This window comes from Girardinichthys multiradiatus, chromosome 21, assembly GCF_021462225.1.
Source record: "Girardinichthys multiradiatus isolate DD_20200921_A chromosome 21, DD_fGirMul_XY1, whole genome shotgun sequence".
NCBI lineage: Eukaryota > Metazoa > Chordata > Actinopteri > Cyprinodontiformes > Goodeidae > Girardinichthys > Girardinichthys multiradiatus.
Genome location: NC_061813.1, coordinates 13,102,433 through 13,130,360, shown reverse-complemented (window position 1 = coordinate 13,130,360; position 27,928 = coordinate 13,102,433). Strand labels below are relative to the sequence as shown.

The 27,928-nt window shown below is 39.9% G+C and overlaps 1 protein-coding gene across 2 annotated transcripts in view; it reads left to right on the top strand.

Moving 5' to 3' along the window:
• The window catches only part of ahrra (aryl-hydrocarbon receptor repressor a), a 78,909-nt gene extending 51,260 nt beyond the window's left edge, over positions 1–27,649 (top strand). The window contains exons 4-10 of one of the 2 annotated variants that reach the window (XM_047350288.1): positions 4,065–4,183; positions 7,043–7,126; positions 9,163–9,252; positions 12,935–13,079; positions 13,164–13,297; positions 14,388–14,590; positions 22,970–27,649. In XM_047350288.1, the coding sequence (XP_047206244.1) occupies positions 4,065–4,183; positions 7,043–7,126; positions 9,163–9,252; positions 12,935–13,079; positions 13,164–13,297; positions 14,388–14,590; positions 22,970–24,080 (1,886 nt within the window). In that variant the 3' untranslated portion in view covers positions 24,081–27,649. The remainder of the gene's footprint in view (positions 1–4,064; positions 4,184–7,042; positions 7,127–9,162; positions 9,253–12,934; positions 13,080–13,163; positions 13,298–14,387; positions 14,591–22,969) is intronic. The other variant, XM_047350289.1, reaches the window with a different exon arrangement.
• Positions 27,650–27,928: the final 279 nt, after the last annotated feature.

The window sequence follows — 27,928 nt, the reverse complement described above, 5'->3', positions numbered from 1 at the left end:
AAAAGTAGTCTGTCAGACAATAATTTTATTTATTAAGGCAAAAACCTATCACTGTGGAGGAATTTTGGCCCACTCCTCTTTCTATAATTGTTTTAATTAGGCCAAATTAGAGGACTAGAGAGCATAAACTGTGGATTTTCCAGCACTTATGGTGAAAACCTGATATCTTTGTCTGATATTAAAATTAGTTTGATGATCTGAAACATTTAAGTGTTACAAAAATGCAAAAAAAGAAGAAATCTGTAAGAGGGTGAATGAAGAGCACTTCATATGGAGAAAAGTTATGACAGGTCTTTCAACTTTGTTTTCACAATATTGATTTCAGTCAAACAATCAAACTGCTTCATGATGCCTTACCCAGAGTTTTCTCTGAGCAGTCATTTTGTTGGCATTACCGTAAAATTTAAGTCATAACATAACCTAATAACAGTAGGGTGGTTTTGATATTCTGTACACTCAGTGGAAAAACAATTCTGGCCGACCAAAGGAACTAAACACTTCAAGCCTCACCCTTTGGCAGCTTCCACATCCCTATACTTGTCACTTTTTACCTAACACCCAGTCCTCACACAGCACACATAAACGCCTCACCATTACCTACTCTGTTTTCCTTTTCGGACCAGAGACGGAGAAAATAGAGGCAAAGAAAAGCAAAGCTCAAGACATTAGCGGCGAGGAATAAAGCCTGCATTGTTGGCAGAGGAAGTGCCGATGCCAATAATTAATCATCCCGAGTGTTTGTCTTTCCTGACGCAGCATTCTCTCCAAGAGCTGCCATAAGAGGGAAAACAAAAATATATGAGGCGTTGAAAGTAGGGAAATAAAGACGGTCATTAGATTCATTTCCCCTCTGCAATGGTTTCCACTGATTGGATGATATTCTGGTGATTGGACAGAATGATTTCTCTTTGAGATGACTGTCTGCAGCTGTTTGTTTGTATGTGTTCCCACTTAGTGGAGGTGATGACAAAACGCTTAGCACAAGCACTGGCTTTCAACCTGTCAGTGCTTTTCATGAACTGTGCAGGCTGCATTTCAGCTTAAGGAAGAAATGAAAATTTGTGGGGGGAAGAAAAGCCTCCAAACATAATATATGGATGCAATAAATTGGCGCGCTATGCTTGCGTGCTTCAGCACAAATCTCCATTGCCACTGAAATTAGTTGATCACCTCTTATGCAAAAGTGAACAAGGACAGAGCAGAGAGAGGAGGAGGAGCAATGAAGAAGCATGGGAGGGGGAGGGATGAACACAAGAGACAGTAAAAGGTCAAGGGTGAGGAACCGAAGCCATAATGAGGATGTACGTTTGGGGCAGGAGGGGGATGGAGAAAACATTAGAGGACATATTCGTGTGGGGCTCATAATGGTTTTCATAATATCGTTGGTGGTGTGTGCACATGTGAGTTGCGTGACCAATCTGTGCTTGCTACAGTGAGTGATGGAGCAAATGGCTGATCTGTTGGAGGGAGCCACATGTCCCCGACCGAACATCTACAAGAGAGACACGCAAACACATCTCTAAACACGCAACGCATGCATCGCAGGGGAACATGTTACAGTTCAGTAAATCAAACACTGAGAGCATGTATACAGTGCTGTGTAAAGTAGTTCACACCTCTTAACCTGTATCACATTTTATCACATTACAACCGCACACTGGTTTTGTGTGATATATTCACACAAAGCAGTGCATAACTGTGAGGTGGGAAGAAAATGAAAGGAAAGAAAAAAACTCACAGCTTTCTGCATGGAGTTTGCATGTTCTCCCCGTGCATGCGTGGGTTCTCTCCTGATACTCTGGCTTTCTCCCACAGTCCAAAAACATGACTTAGGTTAAATGGCCTCTCTAAATTGCCCTTAGGTGTGAATGAGTGCATGGTTGTTTGTCCTGTGTGTCTCTGTGTTGCCCTGTGATGGATTAGCGACCTGTCCAGGGTGTACCCTGCCTCTCGCCCGTAGATTGCTGAAGATAGGCACCAGCTCCCCCGTGAGCCACTATGGAATAAGCGGTATAGAAGATAAATGAATGAAGAAAAAACATTTACAGAGTACGGCATGTGTTTTGTATTAAGCCCCTTGAGTCAGTAGAACAATTTTTGTGCTGCATTTAAAGGTGCAAGTCTTTTGGAGTATATCTCTACCAGCTTTGCATATCTAAAGACTGACATTGTTGCTCTTCTTTCTTTCAAAATACCTTAAACTCGGACAGATCAGGTGGTGAGCATCAATGAACATCGGATTTCAAGTTTTGCCACGGATTGTCAATTAGATTTACACCTGAGCCATTCTAACACATCAATATGTTTTGATCAACATTGTTTGTTGTTGCTCTGGCTTAATTTTTAGGGTTATTGTCCTGCTGGAAGGATAACCTCCCCACCATACTCAGATTAGCCTTTATCAGGTTTGTGCCCAGGATTGCCCTGTATTTAGCTCCATATACAGTATTTTTTCCCCATCAACGCTGGCCGGCTTGTCACACAGCATGATGCTGCCACCAATTTGTTTCACCATGGTGATGGTGTGTTTAGGGTGATAAGCAGTGGGGTTTTTTTAATAACCTTTCTCTTTCTGCAACTAAAAATAGATCAATTTGTAAGTGCATAAATAATAGTTGCCCTAATGATCTCCACAGCTCCTCCAAAGTTAGCATAGGCCTCTTGGCTGCTTGCTGTATTATTGCTCTCCTTGCCAAGTCTGTCAGTTTTGGTGGACAGCCAAATCTTGGTTGGTTTGCTGTTGTGCTTTACTTTTTCCATTTTCAGATGACTGATTGGACGATGCTTCCGAATGCAGCTGGTTGCAATGTATTTGCTAAATATGACTCGCTTTTCAGCCATGTTTTCTTTCACTCTTCCAGTTCCAAACTATGTACTGCTTTGTGTTAATGAAACAGTGACAAAATGTGGAAAAGGTCATAGGGCATGAAGATCTTTTTTGCAAGGCCCCGTATGTAGGCTTTGAGAGAGGGAAGAGCTGCATGGTACAAGATAAAGAGACATTGTTGTGATATTTTACAGATGCTTAACTTAAATACACAGAGTTTACAAACGAACTGAAGGCAGGTGTTAATTTCAGACCTATGTGTAGCTTTCACTTTTATGTAAATTTACATCTGTAAATGTCCCCCTCTTTTATATAAATAGCCACACATTGATTTAATTATGGGATTGCAGCTACTATTATTACTTTACTTATCACTTATAAGCTGAATAATATTTACTTAAACTATTAAGGAAGTGAGGTTAGCTTTGCAGGTTGTGTAGCATGAGCATATCAGTCTGACACCCCAGCTTGCCTAACCATACACCAAACTCTTTGTGACTGTTGGATGTGCTTTATTGAGCTTAAGGAATCCTGTAAAGTTCTAAAAAATCCTTAACTGTTTTCATCTTTTTAGACCGGCCCAATACACTTGCTGGGTGTGCTAACTGGTATTTATGGTATTTCAGAATTCTGACCCAGATTAATAGACAATTGCTCTGACACAGGCTTTGTGCCTCATACGTCAACATATTATCTAGAGTAACGAAAGTTTTTCTGACGTCAACAAACTGAATAACAAGAACAAGATGGTCTGAGCAGCAGGGATAAGGATTAACCACAGGCAGAGGATAAAAAGTCTAACCCCACCACCTTTTAATAACCATCAAAAATCATTGTAATTTAGTTTCACGTCACCCATGCTATGAAACATGCATGCACTGAATGGCTGGGGCTCTTCCTCAAGGATGCTGTGTTTCCCTTAGTGTGTACAGTGAGTTGAACAGGGGAGGAGACCTTGTGCAAGCAAACTTGAATCTTCAATAAATTCCCAAGGGGGAGAAGTAGTTTTGTGATCTGCTCTCGCATAAGTGAATGAATCTAAAAAAACTTTTTTTCTAATGTTTTGGGTGTGGACCAGAATGTAGCACAAAACATCATCCATTCCTGGATGTGCAATGTTGACTGGATGGAAAATAAATCGATGATGATCTCATTGATGAGCCTCTTTTAAAGTTTTCTCATATGATGTTAGTTCCAGTTACACATGCTGATGCATTTACTTGTTTTCTTTTTACAGCGAGTCAAGACAAGCCCTCCAGGAAGCATATCAGCAGCACTGCATCCTCTAACCCTGAACCCAGGAAAGATAGTCTTCCTCTGGGCACCACCATCAATGAAAGCAGCCTCCTCCTGGAAGTAAGAAAACATATGACCTGTGTGTGTCCTGTGTGATTGACGTCTGCTTCTGATCACTTAAACAGAAATTGCTCACGGCACACAAACACCTCCATTTAGTTCATTTTAACAATCAAACGTTGTGTCATATCGTGCTGTTGTACCTTCAGTGAACCGCCATGCAGTTTGCACATGCGTCTGTAAGATTTGTCTGAGTGAGTTGCCCTTCGGTGCGACCTCCCTCGGATCTGTGGTGTTGCGTGACATATGGCCGAGATGACTGCGTCGGAGCTCACAGAGGACGATGGGAACTCTCACGAGCAGCCGTTGAGGTGCCTGCGAGTCCTTGTGAAGATGTTTCTGTCTCACTATATGTGCTCAAGTGTTAAAGTGAGCAGGAGAGAGTGTGCAGTCTGTCTATAACAATAAAAGCAAATTGCAAATGGTTTTTACTCACATGTCCTAAGACCTTTAATAAGATCTGGATACATCAGGACATCCTAACTTTAATGCAAACACACACATATGAGGATATACAAACAGGCAGATAGATAACACACTGCATTGCTTTGGAAAACAGATCAGGGCACACTGCATGGGAACTGCACATGCTTTTTATCATTACACTTTCCCTGAACCGTTGGCTCTCAGTGAGGCTACAAATTATAACTTTGGTCATTTTCCAGGAGGCACGAATTCAGAGCCACTGATGCTGTTAATGTGTGAGGTTCCTCACTGGAACACATAACAAAAGACTAGATTGACCGTTAGTGATGTTCCACTTACTGTTGCGTGACTCAGCTTGGACCAAAGCCTTATGGCCTGACTGTATATGAGTTTTTACGTAACAGAGTCCAAACAGAGAGATCAGACACATTCTTAATAGGCAGAATGCGCATCTATTTACATAGTTTGAAAACATTGTAGAAAGTCAAAAAGGTGGTAAAGTTGTTTATTTATTGAAGTTCATGGAAACTGAATTCTGTAGACTTGCATAGAATGAATGCGGATTACACAGAAAGTATTCAGGCCCTGTAAACCTTTTCATTTTGACACGTTACAACTTCAGAGTATTTCATAAGGATTTTATGTGGTAGATAAATACAACGTAGTGAATAACTGTGAAGTGAAAAAATCTGATTAGTAAATAGAGTCTACCAGTGTAATTTAATCTCAGTGTAAATGCACTTGTTCTGCGTAGGCCTCTGAGGTTTGTTAGAGAACATTAGTGAACAAGAAGCATTATTTAGACCAAGAAACATAACAGATAGTCATGGAGAAAGTTGTGGAGAGGTTTAAGAAAGGTAATAAAACAATATCCTAAGCTCTGGATACATCACAGAGCACTGACTTTTTTCTGAAAAGGGGTAAGAGTAAGACAAATCTGCAAACGTACCAAGAGAAACTGCCAAGAGGCCTATGGTAACTTGGGAGGAGCTGAGAAGCTCCTTAGCTCAGGTAGAAGAGTCTGTCAACAGAAAAACGAATGGTTGAGCACTCCACTAAGTTAGCCTTGACGGTAGAGAGGCAAGAAGAAAGTCACTTTTGAAAGAAAGCCATAAAAAGTCCTATTTGCAGTTTGCTGCATCATGTAGGAGACAAAGCAAACACGAGGAAAAGAGTACTCTGATCGGATAAGACCAACATTGAATTTGTTTTGGCCATCATGCATGTGTGTTGGAAATATAACACATCATCCTGAACGCAACATCCCCACTGTTAAACATGGTGCTGGCACCATCATGCTGTGGGACATTTTCTTCAACAGGGACAGGGAAGCTGGTCAGACTTGGTGTGAAGACAGATGGAGCTAAATACAGGGTAGTCACAGGAAGAAAACCTGTTAGGGGAAGCAAAAGACATGAGATCCAAGCAAACGTTTACCTTCCAGCAGGACATGACCCCTGAGTTGTAGATCAAAGCATATTCATCTACTGGAATGATCCAGTTAAAGTCCAGACCTAAATTTAATTGAAAATCTGTGGCAAGATTTGAAGAATGATGTCCACAGACTCTGAATCAAATCTTTCTGAGCTTTCTTGAGCTTGTTTCAGTCTCTTCATGTGCAACTGTCATTTAAGATGTAAGTTAAAGCTTTTAGCTTCCCATGGGGGCTGTTTGTAGTTCTCAGATATTTTGTGCCACGAGTCAAGCAGCAGGTGTTTCCATTACCTAAAGGCTTTAGTATGCAAGGAGCTGAGGGAAATTATAAGAAAATCATAAAAAACAGCACACTGCATAGTGCTGTTCAGTGTTGGTTTTTTTCTGTTATTTCTGTCGCTATTTTCCATCTTCAGAGATGGAGTGGCTCGCCCTGTTTTCACATAACTGCAGACAAATAGAACATATTTAGTTGTTATTGCAAATGTGCTGCCCCATTCCTCCATAAATAATGAGGACCCCATAATGTGTTCAAACATGTGAACAACAAATGCAATGCATTCATCTGTAATAAATTTGCCAGTCGTTCCCTTCTGAGAAGCTAATTAATGTAATCAGTAGAAAAAATAGTTTTTTTTTTTTTTTTTGCCTGAATACACTCTTTCAGGTTAAAAATCTAGGTCCTGTATGTTCCAGAAGAATAAAACTGCCTAAGTCCTTGAAGGTTTTATTGTAATATTTACTGCAGCCTTTCAGTGACTTAGAGGAAGCATGGGAAAAAATTGCGCCACTGACTTGCATGCGACCAACATTAAAAGGCCGACCGCTTTCTGGCCCTGTAGGACTTCATGAAAACAACACAATGTTCCTCTATATTTAGCATATGTTCATGTCTATTCTTTGCAGACACTCTGTGAATGAACAATCACTGAAATAAGCTTGAGCAGAAAAGCTCATCATTTTATAGTTTATTCTTGTTGAAATATCTTACATTTTCAGAACCAGAACCAGCGTTACTGGCCAAGATTGTGTGCTGAAACGTTTAATGTGACTTCAGGTTCAAGCGCTCGCAGCGTACAGACGGTTAGTATAAATACATAAACTTTAGAGGAAATAAAAGAAAGATAAACACCTGCAGCATGGCAGTTTAGATACTAGAGATGCCAGAAATGTGTATATACTACTGCAGACATTTTGGATCTTGACTAAAGACACTGTTTTCATATACATTTGGCTCAGGCATTCTGTTTCTGGATGATATTATGAGTGCTCTAAATCCCTTGAAACTAGGAATCTTAAAAAATATTAAGCTGCATTCAGTATTTATTAATTTCTCAAAATGTTCACATTCAGCTGTTTTGAGTGGCTGCCAGACAACGCGTAGCCTGTGTTTGCACGTGTGTTTGGGGTCAACGGGGGTGACACGTGCCAGCAGTTGAATTTGTCAAACATCATCTGCATCAACGCGACCGAGCACCTATCTCCCATCCTCCACTCGTCTCCTCTCATCATACGCATCCTGATTTTATAGATGAGTTTTAATCAAATTTATATCATAGTTTAGGTATATTTCTAGGTTATGCTTTTAGAGTTTGTCTCTAATACATCTGCATTTTACAGGATTAAAGAGACTTATCAGTTCACTGAGTTTACAGGGTGAGTTAGGATTGGCTGTGTGCAGTGGCCGGGGAATGATACCTCCCATGGATGGTTATCAGATTATTGTTAGGTGTTTGTGAAACGGGGAGATTGTGGTTGTAAGTGTGAATGTAGTGACCAAGGGGATGTGCATCATGTAAACCCCACACCCCATACACACAGTTTGGAAAAGTCCTGCATATTCTTGCTGTGAAACAGAGGTGACAGACTGTGACAGCAGCAGTCACGCAAGTGAGTTAGCCCTGCTGTTGTCACGCTATCCCCAGCCATGTGCACGCACACACAGGCTAGAGGACCTTTTCCACATGTACTTCCTTTAACTATTTCTTCCTCTTATGTTTGGGTCTTTCCTCGTACCTATGTTTCCCTCTCCATCTGCTCGTCTCTACCTATTTTGACTGAAGCCACCTTGTTGTTTTATATGTAGTGTTCCTTTTTGATCAGCTTTCATCTGGCTGGTCAGACAAAGAAAAGATGTACTTTCAAAAAAAGAACCAAAATGTTTATTTTGGGAGACTTATTTGCATTCATTTCTTGATTACACAAAATAAAAAATGCTTCTATATGTTTTAAGGTGAGAAGCTCAAATAAATAATTGCTTTAAAAATACGATTCATCTAAATATAAAAAATAATAATATTTAGATTTTTTCAAAAGCAATAAGCTTTTTAAGAAATTACATTGGTTTATATTGCCTACTCTTTAGCATGACCATCTGTGTTTGATTTCTCCTACCATAGCCCATGTTAGTATGGAGATTAAAAAGTGCAAAACATTTATTAAAACAAAAATTAAATTTTTCCAAAGTAGGCAGACAGGAAGTGGGGTGAAGAGAGGGGGGATAGACATGCAGCACAGGTCTCTGGGCTCAGGACTCGAACACGGGACAGCTGTGCTGAGGACTGAGGCCTCCATATATGGAACACACGGTCTACCACTACATCCAGCTGCAGTGACAGTTTGAATCATTTCATGGTGCACCACTGAAAATTAGCCTGTAAATGACTGACTGAATATTAAATCATTTACTGTATGTATAATTATAACCAAATGACTTTGAGGACTTTTGAAATTATGTATTTAGTGAATTATTGAAGTATCTAAAAAAACTCTAGATTTATTTCCATTATGACAAGCACAAGTAATTCTTCAAAATGTATTTCATTTTGGCTCCTTTTGCACTCTATAATTTTACTCCATTTTTACTGTTTGTTTGTTTTTTCACGGAATTTAAAAAATAATTTCACAGATTGGACATAAAAACTTTGACAAATGAATTCTAGCTACATTTGTTATTTACATCTTTCCTTGAAGCTTGCTATTAGGTCACATGTTACACCATTAGTCCTGCTCAGTATGCAGCTATTAGAATGCAGCTATATTTATTTATTGCTATTATGTCTATTTACGGTGTGATGTGTTTTGAATCACTGTTTCTCCCTGTCTCTTTGTGTGTGTAGTCTTTAACAGGCTTTGCCTTGGTGGTGAGCAGAGATGGCATGGTGTTTTATGCTTCCTCAACCATTGTGGACTATCTGGGATTTCATCAGGTGAGATAAAAATTGTTATATTTAAATGTAAACATATAAGTCATATGTATTAAAGGATAATAAATATTAACATACTCAATTCAATTCAGTTTCAATTCAGTTTTATTTATATAGCACCAATTCACAACACATGTTGTCTCAAGGTTCTTCACAAAGTCAGGTTCATACATTCCAATTAATCATAACCATTGAACAGTGCAGTCAGATTCAGTTATTTATTCAAATTGTATAAAAAGTTTTTCTATCTAAGGAAACCCAGCAGATTGCATCGAGTCAGAGACTTGCAGTGGTCATTCCTCCTGGATGAGCATGTAGAGACAGTGGACAGTCACTGGCGTTGACTTTGCAGCAATCCCTCATACTGAGCATGCATGTAGCGACAGTGGAGAGGAAAACTCCCTTTTAACAGGAAGAAACCTCCAGCAGAACCAGGATCAGTGTGGCCAAGATTTTCATTACAAATAAGTTGTGGAAATTTGATTTAGACATATCCATATTCAAAATAAAAAAGCTGCATGGTTGTTTGAAGTGTGTAGGAAAGGATTAAGTGCATCAAGCACTCAATGCTAATATCGGAAAGAGAGAGGTTTTCAAGCAAAAAGTGACCCAGGGTTGTCAAGTGTGCAAAGAAGTTTCTGGGAGGGGTTTCCATTAAATCTTACAAATTCTTCTGCTGATGTATGTCTGTTTTAGTTGCACATACACAAGAATATACATACTTAAATAAACTGCAAGCATAAAGTTTTCTTAGCATGGTACTTTAAATCTCCTGACTCTGTTGCCTGCATTGATCCATTTACTGTAGTTTTACCCTTTGAGTTTACCTAGGGCACAATCAGCTAAGACGCTAATGTAGCTAACTAAAACCTACTAGAAATTAGATTAGATCATTTCTCTAAAACATTGCTAGTCCACCTTGCTATTAGCTGGTTGGATACCCCTTTGCCTCCAAAACTGCCCTTTGTAAAACATTACAATAAAAACATTATATGCTAGGTGTTTATTCTACATTTTGCTTAAGTCTATTTAATAAACTCAAAATAATGACAAATGCTATAAATAACATTATTATAACTGTAACGTTCCATGTGTTGTAGCAGCAGTAGGAATAACTGTTGCTCTTGTTTTAAATAAACGCAATTAGATCATGTTACAACTCTTTGTTTTAGGTCTTTACAAGCCATGAGAATCTCACACTGGCTTGTGCCTAGCAAGGACATACTGTCACGCTGATAGAATTAAATATTAAAATACAAATAAACCTGTCAAACTCCATCATGTACAAGTGGTTCTTTGCTTTTGAGTGTGGTTGTGATAGTGTGACAGACACCGGTCCACTGCTGTTATTCTACATGAGCATTTTTAATTAGAGAAATACAAAAACCTATATTACGCGCTCAAGAGAAAGAGACAAGGTATTGACACGTCAGGACATGGACGTGAGCCATAGCAGTATGTTAACCACATTCATGAGTATTTCTTCTATTTCCCATATTTAGTGCTTTCAACTCACACACACTTTGCCCTGGCAAGGCCTCAGTCAAGCACATTGCACTAGTCTAAGCCCACAACTGTAGTGAGAAGACGTTTATTAATATACCACAGAAAAAAACTAAGAAAAGAGAAGGCTCCACTGAGCAGCACCACAACAAAAGCCCCAGACAAGAGCAGAAAACATTCACTGCTCTTTGATCCAATTTGTTGCTGGAGCAGTTAGCCTTTGAAGGTCAGTTAAAACATCACTTACTCTCCAGTTTTTTCCCCCTTCTCTGCATGTTTCTTTACGAGACACAAAAACAATAATATGCCTGAACTTCAGTAAGGAACCGCACTCCACGGGACCAAGTGCTTATGAAGACAGTGGGAACAGATTGTGTTTTTAGAGGCAGGCGATCAAAAACCCTCGCGTGCCATCGCCATGGAAATTCTGGAGAGAGGGCGGGGGTCCAGGGAGAGAGGGAAGAGGAGAAGGTTGAACGTTACAGTGAGGAATCTGTCAGGGAATGACAGAAAGCAAAAGTTATTGCTGGAAAAGTGGGGGGAGAGGCCTGATGAATGCGGGATGGAGCCCAGCTCACTGTGTGTTTGTGAGAGTGGATGGGGATGTGGAGGATTGGCTGAACCGGACTGCTGCTCGGGAGCTGGTGTCACGCAATGTTTGACAAACACAGCTGCCCTCAATGCTCCTGCAGCTGCCCTTCGGCTGTTACTGCACTGAGTAAATCCTCCTGCTTGTGAGTGTGTTTGAAGGGATGTACCTTGATCTGGCATAGCATTATGACCACCTGCCTAGTAGTGTGTTGGTACACCTGACCTGTTGAGGTATGGCTCCACTAGACAGCAGAAGTTGTGCTGTGATGTCTTGCACCAAAATGTTAGCAGCAGAACCTTTAAGTCCTGCGTGTTGTGAGGTGGGGCCTTCAGGGATTGGACTTGCTTGATCAGCACTTCCACAGATAATAGACTGGATTGAAATTTGGGAAAAATGGAGGCCAAGTCATGCTCCTCAAACAATACATTAGCCATTTTTCCTTTGTGGTAGGACTAATTATGCTGCTGAAAGAGCCCACGGCCATCAGGGATTTCCATATAAGGTCTACAACAATACTTAGGGATGTAAAACATCACAACATTAACATGAATGGCAGGACCCAAGGTTTTCCAGCAGAATATTGCTCAAAGTATCACACAACCAATTACCTGCCAACCTGCTTTATTCCAACAGTGCATCTGGTGTCACACCTGGCTATCCACAAAAAATATGTGATTTATCAGACCTGGCCATCTTCTGCCACCTACATGGTCTAGTTCCGATGCCAACAAACTGCTTTTGGCGCTTTCAGCAGTGGACAACGGTCTCTGTAGCACTCTGTAGAAATGTGTATTCTGACAAATTTCTATCAGAGCCAGCGTTTAGCCCCATGTCAGACTTTTCTTTTGTGATCAACGCATGTTCTTTATGTATTGCAATAAACTAAGGCTGAAAGGAAGTGGGTTTGAAATCAACCTGTCAATATTATGCAACTGATCCATCCAGGGAGATTGTCATAAACCGGTAACCACAATGAACTGCAAGGAGCATTGCAGAACGAGAGTGACTTATCAATGTGATACAAAGAAAAGACAACTGCAGCTGCAACACGTCCGTGGGTATACAGATAACACAGCTATCAGATGATCTTTTATTGTCCACCTGATCTGAGAAATATATACAGATTAGCGAAATCTGATGTAGATAATAATATGTTGAGGTTTATGTACAGGTTTTCTTGTATTTAAAGTACTGAATGCATTTAGACAGATAGCATTAGTTCACTACAATGAGATTTTTGAAAATCCGTCCCACATATCTTGGCATCATTGATTGGATGAATGCTGCGAGTTGTAAGCCACACCCCTTTTGTTCTGCTAACACAGCTAAATGAGCGGAAAGCTTACAGGCCTGTGTGGGTCAGCTTGTAATGACATCACAGGGCGATGTGAACCATAATAGGGGTTTTGTGGTTTATTGTGACCCTGAAAGAGCAAACAAAAGGAATGTCCCTTCCTTTTAACACACTGGTTTCTTAAAGTTTTTTTTTAGATGAAATGACAAAAAAGATTTACTTTTTCTAAAACTAGGCACATGTTTTAATGAGAACCTCTTATCCTTCCCTCTATCTATCCAAAATCTTCCCCACAGACTGACGTGATGCACCAGAACATCTTTGATTACATCCACATAGATGACCGTCAGGAGTTCAAACGGCAGCTCCACTGGGCCATGTGTCCTCCACCACATCAAGGGATGTCGGGGCAGCAAGATAGCCCGTTGGCTGCAGGAACAAGTGTGTACTGCTCAGGAGGTGGTTTGTGGTTTTTTTCACAGAAATTGCTTCTCATATCCACATTCTTTCACTATCGTGTTACAGGTGAGGACTTTGTTGTGAGCAGCATGTTTAACTCTCCGGAGGCAGGGGAAATTCCTCCCGAGCTCTCCTGCTTTCTCAACAGATGTTTCATGGCCAGAGTTCGGTGTCTCTTGGACAGCACCTCTGGATTTTTGGTGAGTGCTATGAACCAACCGAATGAAACTTTTAACAGACAAAACGGTACCAGTTTAGTGAAAGAAGACTAATACTAGTTTAAAACTGAAATTAATTGTACAGCCAATTTTGTATTATAACTTTAACTTGTTAACTTAAACATTAATTGGGTGCCTGGACAGTAGAACAAAACTTGTATTCAACCCTTTACACAACTGCCTGTAATGGTTTTGAGACCTACAGGGGAAATAATCAGGGTCCAGATGAGGGGAAAAACAAAAATATAGGTTTGGAAAATCCTATTGGGGTTAGGCAAACTGACAAGCACAATGTCTGATTGGGTTGCAAAGTGTTAAGAACAAAACCAGAAATTCTGGATGGCTGTGTTCTGTCACACAGTTCATTGCCAAGTACTTTGTAATTATGGATAACATGCTCTGTGGTGAAAATAGTTGCACATATGACACAAACAATTGTAATAGTTCAAATTCTGCTGGTTAAAGTCCTAAACATGTTGGTTTGCTGTTTAAACATGACCAGTCATTTGTCAGTTGTGTTGCAAAATTAATAAAAAAATTACAAATGTTATAAGCTAACAAGCTAAACCAAGATGGTGAATTAGATAATCTCCATTGGTTAGCTTACATGCTAAATACATTAGCATTTTCAAGGCATATTAGCTGCATGTGGCTCAAATCAAAACCTTTTAAAACCAACAGCCTTACAGAGCAGTCAGTGTAGTTGCTGACTCATCCACTCTTTTATTGGCAAATTAGTGCACTTAAAGTGAGTTGTTAGCTCTGTTGTAAAATCAATCAACTTTTTACTGCTTCTATCATTTGCTGTGGTGGGTAAGTGTAGGCTGCTAAAAGATAAACTGTGCCCACTCTTGCAGCCCAGAGCAGCTCTAATCAAGGGAGCTGTGGCATAAAAATTCCAGCACCTTGTTGCGGAGTCATTTGATGCAAGATTTAATTCAGATTGCACAAAGATGGTCTACAATAAATGAAGTAAAAGCTAACACTGGATGACATACAGAAACATCAACATTTCCCATAAATATATTAATATGTATTTACATTCAGTAAGTCCTTTTTCTTTTTATTTCAGACTATGCAGTTTCAGGGACAGTTAAAGTTCCTCCACGGGCAGAAAAAGAAGTCACCCTCTGGAACACTGATTCCTGCTCAGCTGGGTCTGTTCTGCATTGCAGTCCCCCTCCTACTGCCCTCCATCACTGAGATGAAAGTGAAAAATATTTTAATGCGGGGAAAGAACAAAGGCGGGGGGATTATCTCTCCGATGGAGCATAGGTAAGAGAAAATGACACTACATGACTTATATTCCCTTTGAATGATTAAAAGACATTTTTTTTACACAAGGAGAAGCTGAGGGCCAGAACATTTAGTGTTTGAAAACAAATGTACCTACTACTGATTTACATTGCTACCAACATATTCACCTGCTTGTAAAGTATTCTCATTACAACCCCAAACTTTAATATTTTCACAATGATTTCATGTGACAGACCAATGTAAAGTAGTCCAGATGTCGTAAAGTGGAAGGAAAAATTACTTGTGGTTTTCTAATATTTTTTCAAATAAAAGTCTGAAAACGGTGGCGACCATACGAATTCAGCCCCCTTGATTAAATACTCTGTAAAACCACCTCTTACTGCAAATAAGTCAGCTGTAAGTCATTTAGAGTATGGCTTTGTACATCTAGAAACTAAAAATAATTGTTTGCAAAATAGCTCAAGCGCAGTCAAACTAGATGAAAAGCACATAATAACATTCATTTTAAGCCTAAAACACACGACCATGGTTTGATCTAAACCATTCTCTGGCTGTATGTTAAGGATGGCCCCGGTCTCTTCTGCACACTCTAAAAGGTTTTTTTCCAGGATTGCATTGTATTTAGTCTCTGCATCCTTCCATTAACTTTAACCAACTTCCTATACATCCTAAACTAAAACATCTTCACAGCATGATGGTGCCACCACCATTTGGTTGCACTGGATTTTATTAGGAGTATCAGAGTCAAGGAGTCTAAGTGTTACACTTTTCAGATTTTTATTTGCAAAACAAATGTTTTAAACTGTATAACCCCACTTCACAATTGTGCACTACTTTAAAGTGTTCACATAGAATCTTGATAAAGTACACCATCTGTATTCCTCAATATCTATCAGGATGGTGCAGTGCAAACAGCGAAACCCCAGTTGTTTAAATCTTTACACCCATCTGCAGGGTGTACCTACTCTTTTTTGTTAAACGGGTATCAGTTAGGCCATTTATTATTCCACAAAGGCAAAAAACATACTATTGCTTGGTTTAGTATTTTACAGTGAGGGGTCTCCACCAGTGGCGGATGCTGGTCTTTCAAGGAGGGGAAGCTCATTTTCAAGATCGCTGATTCGCTGATTTTGCTGTCAATCAAAAAGGGATTCAGCCTCAGACAGATCATCCAATCATCATGCAGAAGCTGAGCATCCAGGCCAGCCGAGGCCAGCCCACTGCCCCATAGACCCCCAGAGACGCTGAGCGTCCGATGGGCGGGACAAAGCCCAGCATTTTTGCTTCACTATTGAACTCACTGTTTAAAGCTCTGTGAAGCTGCAGGAATGAGTGAGAGGAAAGCCGCGTCGTTACCAGCGATAAGAAGCTGATTCTGAACAAAAGTTGAGCGCGTTGTAGCGCATATTTAGTCAATGACATGTACACACATCAGTATATATTTGATCACTTATTTTTTGACATTTTAGGGGAAGCTGAGCTTCCCTTGCAGTCTTAGAGCAATTGCCCCTGGTCTCCACCTTCCTTGGGGAGACACCAAAAAAATCACAGGGTGTGCCAAAATTAGATCTGCTTTTATAAAAAAAAAAAAAAAATTACACAAACAGCAACATATTTGCTGAATTTTACATGTCTGGTTGAATTTAAAACACATGAAACACTGCTCTTAACCACAAACATTTAACACAACTGTTTGTGATTTATTGAGTTGGAGGAAATTAAAAAAGGAACTCAAACAGCACATCATCAAACAATACAGTGCCTTGTGAAAGTATTTGGCCCCCTTGAACTGGTCAACCTCTTGCCAGATTTCAGGCTTCAAACATAAAGATATAAAATTCTCATTTTTTGTGAAGAATCAACAACAAGTGGGACACAATTGTGAAGTGGAATGAAAATTATTGGATGTGTCAAACGTCTTTAACAAATAAAAAACTGAAAAGTGGGTCGTGATATATTATTCGGCCCCTTTACTTTCAGTGCAGCAATCTCACTCCAGAAGTTCAGTGAGGATCTCTGAATGATCCAATGTTTTCCCAAATAACTGATGATGATAAATAGAATCCACCTGTGTGTAATCAAGTCTCCGTATAAATGCACCTGCTCTGTGATAGTCTCAGGGTTCTAGATGAACTGCAGAGATCTACAGCTGAGGTGGGAGAGTCTGTCCATAGGACAACAATCAGTCGTACACTGCACAAATCTGGCCTTTATGGAAGAGTGGCAAGAAGAAAGCCATTTCTCAAAGATGTCCATAAAAAGTCTTGTTTAAAGATTGCCACAAGCCACCTGGGAGACACACCAAACATGTGGAAGAAGGTGCTCTGGTCAGATGAAACCAAAAGCGAACTGTTTGGCCACAATGCAAAACGATATGTTTGGCGTAAAAGCAACACAGCTCATCACCCTGAACACACCATCCCCACTGTCAAACATGGTGGTGGCAGCATCGTAGTTTGGCCTGCTTTTCGTCAGCAGGGACAGGGAAGATGGTCAAAATTGATGGGAAGATGGATGGGGCCAAATACAGGACCATTCTGGAAGAAAACCTGTTGGAGTCTGCAAGAGACCTGAGACTGGGACAGAGATTTATCTTCCAACAAGACAATGATCCAAAACATAAAGCCAAATCTACAATGGAAAGGTTCACAAATAAACGTATCCAGGTGTTGGAATGGCCATGTCAAAGTCCAGACCTGAATCCAATCGAGAATCTGTGGAAAGAGCTGAAGACTGCTGTTCATGAACGCTCTCCATCCAACCTCACTGAGCTCCAGCTGTTTTTCAAGGAAGAATGGGCAAGAATTTCAGTCTCTCGATGTGCAAAACTGATAGAGACAAACCCCAAGCGACTTGCAGCTGTAACTGCAGCAAAGGGTGGCGCTACAAAGTATTAACGCATGGGGGCCAAATAATATTGCAGGCCCCACTTTTCAGTTTTTCATTTGTTAAAAAAGTTTGACACATCCAATAAATTTCATTCCACTTCACGGTTGTGTCCCACTTGTTGATTTTTCACAAAAAAATATAATTTTATATCTTTATGTTTGAAGCCTGAAATGAGGCAAAAGATTGAAAAGTTCAAGGGGGCCGAATACTTTCGCAAGGCGCTGTATGTGGGAACAGCTTGATAATCTGGCACTTTTCATGTGTCTGGATCATTATAAGCAAAAATTAAATCCCGTTTTAAGTCCTGTGACAAAGTACTTCATGGTGTTGGATCTAGGCATGGGTCTGCTTGAGATTGTCATGGCATGATGACAAAAGTAACTACTATGGTTTTACAGTATTTAGACAAAAATATAAAACAAAAATGTTTCCTATCATCTCATTTCTTTTGTTTAACACAGAAAGCAACAAATATTTTTACTGATGCTAAAATAATACAACACACTGGTTATGACAGTTATAGATGATATTATATTTATTATTTTCTAATTTTCAAGTCAAAGACTAAAGAAAAAATATAAACATTCAACCAGTTTTGTAGTTTTTAAATTACTTATCGAGTTGAATATTACACCTTTTTGCCCTTTTCCTCTTTATGGAGAAACACTGAGTCTAACAATGAGCTAACAGCAGTTAGTTAGTTAAGCTATCTGCTCCAGTAGCCAGCCTACTGTCAGCAGCTTAACATATTGCCTGTAGCTTGCCAACGCTAGATTTAGAACATAACAGGCAGCATAATCATATCTCGCTAATATGAACATTTTTAGTTTGAATCATTTTGAATGACTAAAGTCAGGTAAAACAGATAATGTACGCCTGACTAGCTTGTTAGCTTCCACCACTCAAGGATTTATTTGCTTCCTAACAAGCTCACTGTAATTTGACATATTTCTACTACTAATAAGGGATCTATTTAACCTGGCTTCCAGAAATCCAACACAACCCTTAAATAGAAGTGATGGAGGACACTCCTTTTGCTTCCAGCAATGTACAGCAACGGGCAGCGCTGCTCTACTCTCTGCTCCAAACAGCCAGAGAAAACGGTTTTCTCTGACACTTGCACCAACATCTCATTAGAAGGACTTTAAGCTGCAGAAACTTTATGACAGTTGATTTTAGTTGTTTTCAAATGTTTAAAACTTTTTTAAACCTCTGTATATACAGGGGTTGGACAATGAAACTGAAACACCTGGTTTTAGACCACAATAATTTATTAGTATGGTGTAGGGCCTCCTTTTGCGGCCAATACAGCGTCATTTCGTCTTGGGAATGACATATACAAGTCCTGCACAGTGGTCAGAGGGATTTTAAGCCATTCTTCTTGCAGGATAGTGGCCAGGTCACTACGTGATACTGGTGGAGGAAAACGTTTCCTGACTTGCTCCTCCAAAACACCCCAAAGTGGCTCAAAAATATTTAGATCTGGTGACTGTGCAGGCCATGGGAGATGTTCAACTTCACTTTCATGTTCATCAAACCAATCTTTCACCAGTCTTGCTGTGTGTATTGGTGCATTGTCATCCTGATACACGGCACTGCCTTCAGGATACAATGTTTGAACCATTGGATGCACATGGTCCTCAAGAATGGTTCGGTAGTCCTTGGCAGTGACGAGCCCATCTAGCACAAGTATTGGGCCAAGGGAATGCCATGATATGGCAGCCCAAACCATCACTGATCCACCCCCGTGCTTCACTCTGGGCATGCAACTGTCTGGGTGGTACGCTTCTTTGGGGCTTCTCCACACCGTAACTCTCCTGGATGTGGGGAAAACAGTAAAGGTGGACTCATCAGAGAACAATACATGTTTCACATTGTCCACAGCCCAAGATTTGCGCTCCTTGCACCATTGAAACCGACGTTTGGCATTGGCATGAGTGACCAAAGGTTTGGCTATAGCAGCCCGGCCGTGTATATTGATCCTGTGGAGCTCCCGACGGACAGTTCTGGTGGAAACAGGAGAGTTGAGGTGCACATTTAATTCTGCCATGATTTGGGCAGCCGTGGTTTTATGTTTTTTGGATACAAAAACATAAAACCATAAAACATTAGCACCCGAACATCCCTTTTAGACAGCTTCCTCTTGCGTCCACAGTTAATCCTGTTGGATGTGGTTCGTCCTTCTTGGTGGTATGCTGACATTACCCTGGATACCGTAGCTCTTGATACATCACAAAGACTTGCTGTCTTGGTCACAGTTGCGCCAGCAAGACGTGCACCAACAATTTGTCCTCTTTTGAACTCTAGGAATGTCACCCATAATGTTGTGTGCATTTCAATATTTTGAGCAAAACTGTGCTCTTACCCTGCTAATTGAACCTTCACACTCTGCTCTTACTGGTGCAATGTGCAATCAATGAAGACTGGCTACCAGGCTGCTCCAATTTAGCCATGAAACCTCCCACACTAAAATGACAGGTGTTTCACTTTCATTGTCCAACCCCTGTAGTGATACCATTAATCAAGCCATGACTAGATGGGTCGCTGAACTGTAAGCTTCAAGGATATAAAATTTCCAGCTGTGATAAGTAATTTTCTCATCTACAAAACTATTGTCTAAGACACAGTTTCAAGTTTTTCCTAACTCACCTCTACACACTTTAGTTTGCATCTGGCTTCCAAAAACCTGTGAGGTAATGCACTTAATTTAATTGGCTTATATACCGGCCTGTAATAGGCTGGCGGCCAGTTGAGGGTGTGGCCCGCCTCTCCTAATGACAGCTGGACATAAGCACCACCCCCCACGTGCAACCCTATATGGATAAATACAGGTCCTTCTCAAAATATTAGCATATTGTGATAAAGTTCATTATTTTCCATAATGTCATGATGAAAATTTAACATTCATATATTTTAGATTTATTGCACACTAACTGAAATATTTCAGGTCTTTTATTGTTCAAATAATCATGTACAGTTATGCACTCAATACTTGGTCGGGAATCCTTTGGCAGAAATGACTGCTTCAATGCGGCGTGGCATGGAGGCAATCAGCCTGTGGCACTGCTGAGGTCTTATGGAGGCCCAGGATGCTTCGATAGCGGCCTTTAGCTCATCCAGAGTGTTGGGTCTTGAGTCTCTCAACGTTCTCTTCACAATATCCCACAGATTCTCTATGGGGTTCAGGTCAGGAGAGTTGGCAGGCCAATTGAGCACAGTGATACCATGGTCAGTAAACCATTTACCAGTGGTTTTGGCACTGTGAGCAGGTGCCAGGTCGTGCTGAAAAATGAAATCTTCATCTCCATAAAGCTTTTCAGCGGATGGAAGCATGAAGTGCTCCAAAATCTCCTGATAGCTAGCTGCATTGACCCTGCCCTTGATAAAACACAATGGACCAACACCAGCAGCTGACACGGCACCCCAGACCATCACTGACTGTGGGTACTTGACACTGGACTTCTGGCATTTTGGCATTTCCTTCTCCCCAGTCTTCCTCCAGACTCTGGCACCTTGATTTCCGAATGACATGCAGAATTTGCTTTCATCCGCAAAAAGTACTTTGGACCACTGAGCAACAGTCCAGGGCTGCTTCTCTGTAGCCCAGGTCAGGCGCTTCTGCCGCTGTTTCTGGTTCAAAAGTGGCTTGACCTGGGGAATGCGGCACCTGTAGCCCATTTCCTGCACACGCCTGTGCACGGTGGCTCTGGATGTTTCTACTCCAGACTCAGTCCACTGCTTCCGCAGGTCCCCCAAGGTCTGGAATCGGCCCTTCTCCACAATCTTCCTCAGGGTCCGGTCACCTCTTCTCGTTGTGCAGCGTTTTCTGCCACACCTTTTCCTTCCCACAGACTTCCCACTGAGGGGCCTTGATACAGCACTCTGGGAACAGCCTATTCGTTCAGAAATTTATTTCTGTGTCTTACCCTCTTGCTTGAGGGTGTCAATAGTGGCCTTCTGGACAGCAGTCAGGTTGGCAGACTTACCCATGATTGGGGTTTTGAGTGATGAACCAGGCTTGGAGTTTTAAAGGCCTCAGGAATCTTTTGCAGGTGTTTAGAGTTAACTCGTTGATTCAGATGATTAGGTTCATAGCTCGTTTAGAGACCCTTTTAATGATATGCTAATTTTGTGAGATAGGAATTTTGGGTTTTCATGAGCTGTATGCCAAAATCATCCGTATTAAGACAATAAAAGACCTGAAATATTTCAGTTAGTGTGCAATGAATCTAAAATATATGAATGTTAAATTTTCATCATGACATTATGGAAAATAATGAACTTTATTACAATATGCTAATATTTTGAGAAGGACCTGTAGGCCTAGGCATTGAATATATGGATGGATGGTTTATACAACGTCATTCCTGCAGCTATATGACTATTACATTTAAAGTACTAACACATTTTGTAAAGATCTAGCCTCCCAGATGTAAATTGTCATGAATTTAAACGAGTATGGTGCTAAAAATACAGCTAATGCAGCACTGTGTTTGAATAAGATGTTTGTTATGTACAAACATGGAGATCTATGGGTTGTACATGTGAGCTATGTTAGTTTTAGGATGGGGCCCATCCTAGAAAATATGAGTCACACATGGAATTATTCTCATGACCACTACAGTGAATCAAACCAAGATATTTATTTTCTGAGTCATTTCTTAGTAGAAAAAAAGAAACATGTGGGCAATCCCATATGGCCACATGGATAGAGCAGTAATATATTTGAGTAATGCCTGCAAAACATTCTGTCTACTTCACTGAGTTGATTATAATAAAGGTTTTATATCGCTTTTTAGGGTTTATTTAGCCCAGAAAAATGCATTGGAAATTTGACTTTTGAGCACATAGGTCCAACCCAAATGAAGTCTAAACAAAGATGATGAGAGTCGGGTCCATTTTGATTTTACCATTTGACCAACCCCAACCACCTTTCAACCACATGTTAGACATCAACAGAGACTTTCACTGAGACGTTTCTTTTTCACCTTTCCCATTTTTAAGTTGTTAAAGACAGATGAGAAACATTTTTTATCTACCAAAAAATCTCCACTTTGTAGCTTGGTAAACACCCTTTCTTTTATACTTCAAAGACATCTTTGATCAATTAAACTAATAATCTTAGCATTGGGGAGAGCTCTGCAATAGAGGTAGACCAAGCAGAGTCCCCCCCCCCATTATGTCAAAAGTGCTGAGTCTGCACTTTTTAGCATGATGCAATGTTTTTTTCCTCTTCCTCCAACTGTGATGTTCAGTTAGGCCATCCTTTTTTTCATGTTGCAGAGATTCTATGTAATTGTGACTTTATTTCAGTTTTCTCAGTAGCTATGCTCCTAAGAGTTACATTAGTCCAACAGTTACACCAGTTACCACTTCAGCTTGTTAATTAGTTGTTTCATTCGTAAGGCCTTGTCACAAGGTGGAAATTTTGTATTGAATTTACATTTTAGCTGGTATTAGCCAAGAAGACCTTGTAAATAAATGGTGCCTCCTCTTTTTCATTCACAGTGAGAGTGGGGAGCACCTAAGGAGGCACTCCATCAGTGGAGGAATGAGTGACATGACAGACCCTCTTCTCTTTTCTTGTCCCCATCCGGGTGCTACACAGCGAAATCACCACACCCCCTGGACACCTCTTTGCAAAGATAACCTCAAGTACAGTTCTGACGGCTTATATAACCAGGAGGAGCCCCTCAACTTCTGCAAGTCCTCCGTGGCTGGTCACAAGGGTGTGGGTGCAGGCCTAAGTGGAGGGTGGCCGATGAGACAGCACTTGGGGCCCGTTAGAGCTGCTCAGGGAGTTGGCTACATCCCCTCGCACCGTTTAAACAAGACCGGCCAGTACGGGAAGCCCTACCGCCTTTCTCCAAGCTGTCAAGGTAGCAGGGGTGCAGATGTGTTTGTCTCAAAGCTGTACGGATCGTCGGACCCAGACGCTTACTGCGTAGACCTCGTGAAGAGTGAAAACGACTTCGGGGGATGTTACGAGGGCCACATGATGCCTGAAATGACACCCATTAAGATAGAGAATGACTCTGACTCTGAGAATGGATGTGACACGTACAAGCAAACCTGGGCCTGTCGCAACCAAGTGTCTAACGAACTTCGCTATGGAAATGTAGCGTATGACCCAAACTCTGGTTTGCAACTTAAATCAGAAACAGATTATTACGACCCCCAGTACTCCCCTTGCCAACGAGGAAAAGCGGGAATCAGCCCCACGTACAACAATGGCAACTATCCCAACTATGCTGTCAACAACGGCACACGTCTGTTAAAATGTGACAAAGATTTAGTCAGTAACAGTGAGTCCAACCAATTTAGTCCTCAGAGGCTCTCTCACTCAGACTCTCTATGCAGCAACCAACCGGTCACCCTCATGGATTCAAACATCTATCCTCAAAAGGCTTACATGCACCTGGACTACAACAAGCATGGCAACTATGGGTTCAAAGGTCATGGCCTGGTCCATTCAATCAAACGGGAGCCCATGGACTCCCCCTCTTGGTATGAGAATGGTCATGACATAAACCAGTCTATGGTGGGTGGCTCAAGGAACGTTATGCCATGTGTGATGACCACAAGCCACAAGTCTAGTCCCTACATTTACATGCAGTGAGAGGGCATTACCCACCCGTGAACACATCAACAGATATCTATGTGTCCCCAGTCCCCTTCACATGCACAATTACACATAACCACAAACAAATCTGTATGTATGAAATTGTTTAGCTTCATCATTTTACAAACACGTGTACCAGCATTACAAAAGAAGATTACCATGACTCCCAGGATGTCAAATATTTTTGTAATTTTAATGAAGAGGTCTCAGGTTCAAGCATTAGTGCTGTGACAATCAAACATTTGAGTTTCAGACCAGCTTGGGGGGAAAAATGTTACTTTTAAGGTACAGATTTTAGATTTTGAGCACTTTTGGTTTAGTGACAATGAGACACATTTTCTTTAGGTTTTTCATTTTTGATGCCCTAGGCTTTCGCAAGGCCTTTTATTTTTCTAAGGTTTGTACACAGGTGAAATTGCACATCTACTGAAAATTTTATTTAACTTTATCATTAGGATAATGCACTTCGAAGTCATTGAAAATATTAACTTTCAGATATTTTTCTAATGTTTCCAAAAATGTGGATGCTGTTTAAAATGTAATTCACATAATGCAATGTTTTCAAGAAGTTTAATTTGCTTTTTTGATGGAAAAAAAAAATTCAAGAGGCTTTCCTTATATTTGCAAGAGAATGCCAAAGCCAATAACATTTAGATTTTGTTACGTTAGACTTTGGGTTAATTCACCCCTTTGTGCACTCATTGGTTCCTTTCATACCTTTTTACCCATGTGTTTACATTTTTGCATTTCAGTTTATTTTTCTTTGTAGTTCAGTATTTACATGAAGAGAAATAGCCTGGAAAAACATATCATTTTAATTAATTGTATATTATTTTCTAAAGAAATTGATTACAAATTTCCATTTATCCCCATCTGGGACAATGAAAATGTATGAAATATGCAAAATCAGTACACCTCATGATACTCTGATAGTTTATTATTAATATTAAGATGATTAAAACTATTTTTGAGTACTCACTGTAAATGGGGATATGTAATGTCCCCAGGAAGGGTACATTTTGATGCATGATGCTATAGGATGTGCCAAGTGGCTCCTTTTAGTAAAGCTCAGGTTCCAACTGACCAAAACTACAAATAAAAAGCTGAAGGAAAGCAAAATGATGGGTACCTGTTAGAACAGCTTTGCCCCACAGAAAAAGAGCTAAAGTGGCATGGATAGAAACTGAACGCAGCTGGACTTAGCAGTAAAATAACTTAACGACACCAAACTGTTATGGGCCTGAAAAGCTCTAAAAACAGAGGAATAAATGAACTTTTGAAATGGCGTCTCGCTCCTTCCTTTTGAATTCTTTGAAGAAATAAAATGATTCCCTCATCTTTTTTGAAGCCAAGCATGTTATGTTTCAAAAAAGCTTTAAAATATGTTGTCCCTGTATCATATTAGTCAAATACTATTTAGGGTTAAAGTAATTTGCAAATCATTGCATTCTGATTTTATTTACATTTTATACAGTGCCACTTTTTTGGAACTGGAGCTTCATAAAAATATTTTTTCATTACTTCCTCCAACGATGTGTAGTCCCTTGCAAAATTATTCAACCAGAAACTTCAGTATGCCTTATTGCGATTTCATGCTATTTTGTTTGTGTGTGGCAACCCTGGAAGAGCTACAGAGATTTGCAGCTCAAGTACGAGAAGTCGTGCACCACATAAATATGACCTTTATGGAAGAGTGCTAAGAAGAAAACTATGTGTTGGCTGTAAGAGGTTTGCAGAACCCACACAGAGGAGGTTGTTCTGGTCAGATGAGACTAAAACTGAAATTTCCTAGTTAGAGGTAGAGGCTGCGAAAGGCTACAAAAGCCTTGTGACAGGGGTGGAATGGTCTAGATAAAGGGATATACACATATTAAAATGATCAGGTCAAAAATTGATGTGCGCAGATGATTTCCATCTAAATGACTGAGCTTTAGCTTTTTTCTGCAAAGAAGAATAAAAAAAAAGTATTTCTCTAGTTGTGCAAAGCCTGAAAGAGACATTCCCCAAAAGAGTACTTCAAAGTACTTAACTCAGGGGGCTGAAAACAAACGCAAAACACAGTTTGCAAATTTTTATTTGCAAGACATTTTAAAAGCTATGTGTCACGGTCTTTTCACCTCATAATTATGCAATACTTTGTGCTTCTTTATCATTTAAAATCGATAAGAAAAAGAAATTTGTGATTGCAACTTGACATGTTGAAACGTTTGCAGGGAACTGTGTGATCGGAGGCTGCTGGTTGCTGCACATTATAGAACTAAATCAGGACAATTGCAGACACCTGAAAATTGTTATCTATAGTAGTAAAACAAAATAAACTGATTTAGGCGGTGTCATTTTTCAAGATAATACCCTTAGATCATGTAAATTCCCATCATCTCTGCTTGCAAGTACACGTTTATTGCTTTATATAATTAAAATCACTTGATCTCATTTAAAATATGTCAAACTGCGGACTTTTTATATGTTGTTGGACCAGATTTTTTTATTAAAAACATGACCCAGTGCTTTAGCATGAAGTTTCTTAAATATAGCACTACAGACTATTCTTTTACAAACTACATCAGTAGAACCCAGTATAGCCAATGTGCAGTTAAACTATCAGTAGGGCCAATAAAGGTTTTGCATCTTATTCAACCCTTCTGTGTAGTACATAAGTGGACACAATAAGTAAAGCAACACCGGTCAACCACAACTCTGTGGTGTGTGTTCATTAGCAAGGTATTGGTTAACGCATCGCCCTGCACTTGCTTCATGGCTCTGAGCTCATTTTGGAAGGGATGAAGGGAGTGAAATGAGTCTGTCCTTGCTTAAAGCATAAAGGTGTTGCAAACGCATTAGGACATTCTCTGCATTAGTCTGACTAAAGCAGTCATTAAGTGAAGGTTTGCTTAGACAAGATAAAAGTGACAGATTTTAAATATTGAAGTTAGAAGGATGAACTTTGATGCTTCATTTAGCGAGCACAATATAATCTAAGCGGTTACTTTTCTTTTCATTTCACATCTCAATGCACCGCATTGTCATTGGGATAAATATTCACTTTTCATGTTGTCTTTTCAATCCAAATACATCTGACTTCTGTGTTCACATCAGTATTTTTTGCACAAAATCAATCAAGACTAATCCAATCTGAGTCTCGGTCCTGAGAAGCTACTGTTGGAGCTTCTGAATTGCACTACTGGGAATAGTTCAGTTGAAGTTCAGCCTACCCAGACACGTGTTTGAGTCATCAGACACAACTGTACAGTGTCCCTGTCGTGGATTTGTCCCTTTTTTTCTTTTTTTGTGTGCTCATGTCAATAAATGTTTGATGATTTGTATTTATTTGTAAATGGTAAGGGTATAATTTAAAAAGTATAAATTTGAAGGTTTTCCCTGTTTTACTAATAAAGAAATATGGCTTTTTCTTGGTATCTTTTTGATAATTTGCAAAAAAAAAAAAAAAGGCAGTTATGCGGTAGCTGCAAGGTAGCGAACATGGTGTATATATGCAGTGTCTTCCAATGTTTTTACGTGTTTTTGCAAATGGGACATAAATATTAAAGATTTTTCTTTACATAAAAGTATGGGAGTTGAGTTTTTTGTCTGGAAATTAGTTTTGGGGTGTGACCTTCACAAAAGATTTTTATTATTAGCAGACGTTTATAAAGCCAGAAGTTATTAAAGGGGTTCAGCACCATTTTTTAATGTGGGCTATTTGGCTCACTGAATCTGATCAAATTACAAAATCTTTTGAGTTCATTTATTTCAGCTATTCAATTCAAGAATTGACACTTTTATTTATTTTATGTAGCTTGAATATATTTATATTAATTTATTAATTTAGATGATTCTGACTTGCA